This window comes from Leucopleurus acutus (genome assembly GCF_964270905.1).
Source record: "Leucopleurus acutus genome assembly, chromosome: 20".
NCBI lineage: Eukaryota > Metazoa > Chordata > Mammalia > Artiodactyla > Delphinidae > Leucopleurus > Leucopleurus acutus.
Genome location: NC_139162.1, coordinates 50303034 through 50310277, shown reverse-complemented (window position 1 = coordinate 50310277; position 7244 = coordinate 50303034). Strand labels below are relative to the sequence as shown.

The following is a 7244-nucleotide window of genomic DNA, read 5'->3' as shown; positions in this document are numbered from 1 at the left end:
ACACAAAAGAAACCACTAAACTCTGGAATCTAGGGTGGATGGGTGATTTAGTTTTCATTGTACTCCTTTTCGTAGTTTCATTAATCAGGAAACTGTCAGGCGTGAAATAAGCTAATTCAGATGATAGGCAAAGGCAAGAGAAAGAAAAGAAAAAGTAAGGTATTTATTGATTTATGTAACCCCAAAGTCCAAGAGTCTGGCTTTCAGGCAAGGCTGGAGCCAGGCTCTCACTTAATACAAACAATATTCTCTTTTTCTCTCCTCTGCATCTGCTTTCCTCTGTATTGCCTTGGGTTCAGAAAGTCTACCCGCTCTGACCTCACCTCCTATTTCCCCTCCTGCTCACTCTGTTCCAGCTGCACTGGCCTCCCCGACACAAGAAATACTCCTGCCTCAGGGCCTTTGCACTTCCTGATACATGGTGGCAAGATGACCTCCATCAGCATCTACTGGTCTTTTTTTTTTTTTTTTTTTTTGTGGTACGCGGGCCTCTCACTGTTGTGGCCTCTCCCGTTGCGGAGCACAGGCTCCGGACGCGCAGGCTCAGCGGCCATGGCTCACGGGCCCAGCCGCTCCGCGGCATGTGGGATCTTCCCGGACCGGGGCACGAACCCATGTCCCCTGCATCGGCAGGCGGACTCTCAACCACTGCGCCACCAGGGAAGCCCTTATCTACTGGTCTTTTACATCTAGTAGTTTACATTCTACTAGTAGGGAACTCCAGAAGAGAGTGGAAGGACGTAAAAACAAATCAGCTCGGTGGGCTGAAGCGCATGCTGTTTCCCCAATGGTGGTGGAAGAATTAAAGTGGTAAAATCCGCTTTGGTTTTTACTGACTCATGAGTGATGGTCAATGGCCTGGCCATGGGAAACCTGGCCTTTAAAGGATGCCCAGGGGCTTCCCTGGTGGCTCAGTGGTTGAGAATCCGCCTGCCAGTGCAGGGGACGCGGGTTCAAGCCCTGGTCTGGGAAGATCACACATGCCGCAGAGCAACTAAGCCCGTGCGCCACAACTGCTGAGCCTGCGCTCTGGAGCCCGCAAGCCACAACTACTGAGTCCACGTGCCACAACTACTGAGTCCACCTGCCACAACTACTGAAGCCCACGCACCTAGAGCCCATGCTCCACAACAAGAGAAGCCAACGCAATGAGAAGCCGGCGCACCGCAACAAAGAGTAGCCCCCACTCAACGCAACTGGAGAAAGCCCGCGCGCAGCAACAGAGACTCAACACAGACAAAGATAAATAAATAAATAAAGGGATGCCCATATGGGGCACAGCCCCGTGGAAATCACTAGGGGGATTTAGGAGGTGCGTTAAAGTAGGACATGTCGGTGCCTTTCAGAACTCCCAGGTTTGGAAGGTGACTTGAATCCACAAGCAGATATCCCCATGTGGTCCCTTGAGTTGGTCACCTGGGGCCACGGAATGAGTGGCTATGGGGGCACTGCAGCAATACAGAGAGGGGCTGAAGCCAGACACAGTCCTCTTGCACCCTCTGAGGCACAAAATGCCAGTAAGAACTGCTGGATCTGCCAACGAGACACAGAGACTGCACAGGGCTGTGCAGCAAACCCTCTGGTGGGAAGGCCTGATCGTAGGTAGCCGGCACGTGAGGCTGACGCCGCTAGCCCGGGGGGGCGGGGCTCCAAACGGAGGTTGACGGAAGTGGAAACTGACTCCAGACTAGGCTTTTCTCACTCAGCGGAAGATGCAAGTGCCCAGAGTCCTATAAAAGAGCCACACGATACTGGACCAGTTTGGACGGCGGAGCATCACTTCTTCAGATCAAGGATTACACTTTACAGCCCGTATGTCCAACCTCGAGCAGAGAAATCTCCTCCTCAGAGAAACAGCTGGATGGAGAATTGGAACGGGGAAGGGAGCCTGTGAACATCGTAGCTGGATCACGACCCTCCCCTCTCCTGACTCGCTCAGACGAAAGCCGAAGTCCATCCTTCCTGAGTCGTTTCCTCACTTCTTCCTTGCTTCCCTCCACTGCAGCCACGCCGGCCTTTTTCTCAGACCAGGCACCCTCGTGCCTCCTTTCACACCGATTGTTCCCTCTGCTTGGGATGCTGTCCCACCAGCCGGTGGTCTGTCTCACCCTTCACCTCCTTCAGGTCTGTTCAAACGTCACCTCCTAAGAGAGGCGCTCCCTGACCACTGTGTAGAACAGCCAATTCTCTCTTGTCTCTCGCACACACACTCACCTCGACCCTCTCCTGCTTTATACCTTGTCACAGTACTCACCAACCCTTACCCGCCGTCATATATCTATGCATATCGTCCACCTCCCTGCTGGAATGTCAGCTCCCGGAGGGTAGGGCTCTGTCTTGTTCCTGGCTGTCCCATGGTAGATGCTCGATAAATTCTGGCCAAACAGAAGCATGAATGGATGAGCAAACTTTACCTTCAGGTCCTCCTGGTGGCGTGCAACCCTCCCCTCAGCACCTTGCGCCCTGCCCTGGAGGCCCCTGTGGCCAGGCCTTGCTCTGAGGCCCACCCCTGAACAGAATGCTGCCCCGTCCAAGCAGCGGTCTGAGGGGTTTCCTTGGACAGCTGACTTCCCCTGTACCCCTCGGAGCCCCATCCCTGGATCTCCTCCCACTTCCGGCCATGTTCCCCCACTTCCAGCCTTTCCTGACAGACTGGGTGCAAACTGGAGGGAGTGGCTGGTCATGGGAGGTGCATAAAGATCTTGGCCAAACGTGGCTTTTCCCATAGAGGGGCGAAGTAAAGGACCCAGTAAATTAACCTCTGACCTGGGTTTTTATGTGTGCATACTCCAGTGCCTAATTAGCTCCCCCGTCCTCAAAGCCCAGCTTCCCCTTTGGTCTCTTGTGCATCAGGGGTGCACTCTGATGCGGTGGCCCCCTGGTTCAGGCGTCCCAAGCAGGGGAGGGGCTTGGTCAGGAGGAAACTTAACTCGAATTTTTCTTGAAAAACCTCAGCTTCTGTCTGAGGGGAAGCTGCTTTTAAAAATAAACTCGCCTTCTCAGGTTAATTCACAACACCAGGTACCTGTTCTAGAAACTTCTAAAAAACACAGACTGTCTGGGGAACACGTTCCTTTCACGTTGGTGGCAGGCCATGTAGCAATGAGAGACATCTTGATGACTTCTTCTCTCACAGGAAATTGACGACCCTTCCAGCTTGAACCCAGGTCTGCAACAGCTGGGCTGGGTGTCTAGGACAGTGTGTATTGTTCAGCGTGGGGGGGGGGATCCCTTTTCTCAAATTAAACAGTCCATACCACTGGCACCTATAAGAGACTCAACAGATACTTAGTTTGCTAAACTTTATTTTACAGCATATACATTTACATGTACTAATCATGGTGTCAATCTGTTAACGCAACGAAGCCCTAATGGACCTGATTCTGAAATTAGGAGCTGGAGAGCTGGAGGCTTTCGTCACCTCGAAAGGCCAATTCACACCTCTGTTTTCTTTTGCTCGGACCCAAGGAAAACCGTGACGCGCACAGGTGAAGAGCTACAAACGGAAACCACCTCCTTTCTTCCTGCATCCTCAGACTCATCCAGGCTTTTAGATGAATCGTCAACAAGAAATCTGTTTTCCAAGTTGAATCACCAACAACGTCTAACAACTGTTCACGTTCTTCATCACAAAAACTGAAGCCAGAAGAGAGACCCTAAAGCTCTCTCGGATAGAATATGAATTACTGCGTGCCGTATTGATACATCTACCATCACACAATTGAGCATCACGGCGGGACAAGAGGATGTGAATTACAAAGGGAAACTTCTTTCGGAGTGTTCTACGACAGGCCATGCGCAGGACCAACTTCTCCCACTTGGAACTTTTCCTATCAGTCACATTTACAAGAAATTCAATTATAGGCAAATAGGTGGTGGAATCGACGAATTGGATACCTGTACCAAAACAAGCTAGCTGGTGAACACAAGGTCATATTTTGATAGTCTCTGATGCGACTTGTTTGACTTATGACACATTCAAGTAGTCATCTTTCGGTTGCTGTTGTTTTTTAAATACATGAAAAAATAGATTCGGATTACTTCTTTAAGCACAGCTCGGGCTTCCCCGGGATACAATCTGGAAACCACTGAGCTCAGGGAACCCGCCCCTCCCCCGACTCCTGCACACCCAGGACACATGGCATTCTGGTCTAGTCAGAGAGCAGAAATTCACAGCCAAGTTTTAAAGAATGTTTTTCTCTCTCTTCCTAGAATGTGAGATTTGGTCTTCAGCCTCAAAAAGAGTTTGGGGGTATTGGATGGAATTAGAGCCAGGGAGCCAGGAAGGCCAGAGTCCTTTCCTACCCATTGCTCCCCCATGCCTCCTGCAAGGGTTTCACCCCAAATGGGAATCCAAGTCCCATTTTTATTAACAGGACCGAAAACCAAACACTTCAAGGCCTAAGTGGACAATCTTTTTCCCCCCAGACCGATGCTTGGGACCTTAACATCCTCTGGTTAGAGAACTGGAGGACGGATATCGCAGACCAGTAGCGGCAAGGAAGTCAGGTCTGCAGCAAAGATCTTCGCTTAACCTACCCGGTGGTCGAAGCAGAGAAAGGGAAGGAGGGAGCGAGCGGCCGCCCCGCCCTTTACAATGCCAGGCCCTGCAGAGGTTGGCTGAGTATCCAGAAAAGGAAGCAGGGGATGGGGGAGAAAGGCCGAACGTGAATGAACGTAACAGCGACCTTGCCCAGGTGCCAAGGTGAACGTTTTAGAGTTTTCCCAAGCTGCTTAGTGACTCTCCAGCCGCTGAAGGTGAGTCTAGGAGGAGGTGAAAAAGCAGGCCTGGCAGAGGAAAAGCACAGGGGTACGCCTCCTTACCCTAATTCCTCCCACCTACATCTCACATACCATTTACCTCTGAGAGCTGGATGTCTGCGAACTGGGTGGGTCCCTAAAACAGGGAAGAGTCGACGACAAGAGAAACGTGTTCCCCGCGTGGAACTTCTTCCTTGGTCTTTTTTCGACTGCTCAGGTGCAGGCGGAAATCTAAGTTTTCTGGGTTCTGTGGATAAATTAGAACAGCTCGAGAGGGGAAGCAGGGAGAGGTGTCCCTGGAAGGTTTTTTCACTTCCTTGTAACTTCGAAGTCCTTGAACATTTCCATCTCCCAAACAGGCCTCCAGAAAACTCCACCCTGAAATCCACTCACCCTGACAAACAATATATAACCCCAAATGATTCAATTCTTACTGAGGGAGATGGATCAGATGAAGTGTCAGATGACGGGAGAATACCACGGAGACACTCACCAACAAAAGATAGGTCAGTGGGTTTGCTCCGCCACCTCCTGTCCCCACAGGTATCCCCAATGTTGGCCTCAGGGGCTCCTAGGAGGGGGGTCAGGGCTCCCAGCCTCTAAAACCTCAACTGGTGTGTCACCCACTCCCTCCACTGCACTGGGGTCCTCCTCAACGACCATTGGACCCTCTGTCCCCTTGGGTTCCTCCGTCCCCACCTGCCCGTGCTGTTCCTCCCCCTTCAGCCACTTGTTGACACAACCCAAATGACTTCTGCTGTCATTCTCACCACTGGAGGCATGAGGAGAGCCTTGTGGCTTGGCCTTTGGACCCTGGGAGGTTGAGGCTGGTGGCTCAGCGGGCTATGGGCTCTGAAGGGCCTTCTGATCCAACGCATCCCTTCTCGAGCCTTGCCCTTTCTTTGGAATCTCTGGCTTCTTCCTGGTGTTTTCCGAATCGACAAGGACATAAGAGACGGGGCCCAAGCTCACCTTCTTCTTCTTCCTCGTGGGAGCAGGGCTCTTTGCCGAGGCCCAGACCATGGTATTCTTCTTTTGTGGACCCTCTGGACCGCCGTCTTGGTCTGACTCAGAGGCAACTCCAGGGCTCGCAGCTTCTGCCTGGGCATCGTGGGGCGGGTTGCTGGGAGACTTCCAGGCACATTTCGCTAGGGCCTTTTTCAAAGCTGACCCCTCCCGCTTCACACAGGGCTTCCTGCTGCTCCTGATATATTCTGACATCTCCATATTTTCAGCGTCATCAGCTTCACGATCCTCCAACAAGGCCGAGCTGTGGGAATGGCTGCCTCTGGATTTCTTCCAGGGCACTGGTTCCTGCTTGGGAGTTTTTTTCTGCTTCTTTCTCCTGGGGAAAGTCTTAGCTCCAGCCTTTTGAACCAGAGGTTCAAGAGGGTCACCCTCATCTTCCACGTCATTCCAGCCGTCCAGGTTCTCCATCTTCAAGGCAGAGCCCACCTCTGCAGCCCACCCTGGCTCCTTCTTGACCTTCCTCGCTGTTGCCAAAGTCAAGGATGCCACTGCTTGGGCTTCAGCAACCTCTCGAGCCCTAGCTTCCTCCCGGCTGCGGATCTCGCCATCCATGCAGAAGATGATTTGCACCACCGCCCCCAGAAGCACCCCCAAAGCTTCTGCCCAGTCCTCTGGGGGCTGATTCCGGTTCTGGGGTGGTGGGGACTGGCTGAGCTGCAGCAGGCGGACCACATCCTCCCGGGTGCGCCCCTCTGCAGCCAGGAATTCACTCAGGTTTTTTAAAAACTCAGCATCCTGGGTGGGGTCCCTACAGACCACTCTCCAGATGCCCCCCCTTCCTGGGAATTCCCGGGGTACGGCCCTCAGATTCACACCCTCGCCTACCTCAACGAGGGCAGCTTTGGCATTCTCTTCCCTCAAAAAAATCTTGTTGAGCACAAAGTATGGGCCCAGCGGGGAGAGGACCCCATTCAAGGTCTCCTCAATTTCCACTTGGCCACAGTCCTCCGGGATGCCTGTGACCAACAGGCACCTGTGGATGTCCACTTCCATCCCCCGGCACCAGTCCTCCAAAAGGTTCACCGCCATGGTCGTGGACACCTGGCAGCTCGATTCCCACGTGTACTGAAGAGTCTACGACGTGGACCGGGGCTGCAGTGGTCCCTAAACAGCAATCCTGTAAGGTGACAGGAGAGGGAGGTCAAATTCCCGGGAACAAGGCCAGGCTCAGAGTTCTCAGCTGCCCCCTCCAAGGCTGGCCTGCAGGAGGCCTCGCGCTTTCCCAAGGTCTTCCTCCCCAAACCGGGCCCCGGGTGCTCACACGTGTCCTGGAATCGCAGAAAACCGCGAGCGGCCTCCCCGGGGCCTGGCTCTCGGCCAGCCCGTCAGGGAAGCGGCAGCCCCGCCTCTGACCGCCCAGACGGGCCAAGGAGAGGCCGCCGGGATGCAGCCGGCTCGCCAGGTGCCAGCTCGGGCCACGCCGGCACGGATGCTCTGGGCCAAGTGCCCGAGAC

At 53.5% G+C, this 7244-nt stretch overlaps 1 protein-coding gene across 1 annotated transcript; it reads right to left on the bottom strand.

Moving 5' to 3' along the window:
• Positions 1–5604: 5604 nt before the first annotated feature.
• Positions 5605–6819, bottom strand: PNMA8A (PNMA family member 8A; the record flags this gene model as incomplete). Its single annotated transcript, XM_082862810.1, has 1 exon — positions 5605–6819. One exon carries the CDS (start codon positions 6817–6819, stop codon positions 5605–5607), a length of 1215 nt encoding a protein of 404 aa, XP_082718936.1.
• Between the last annotated feature and the right edge of the window lie 425 nt (positions 6820–7244).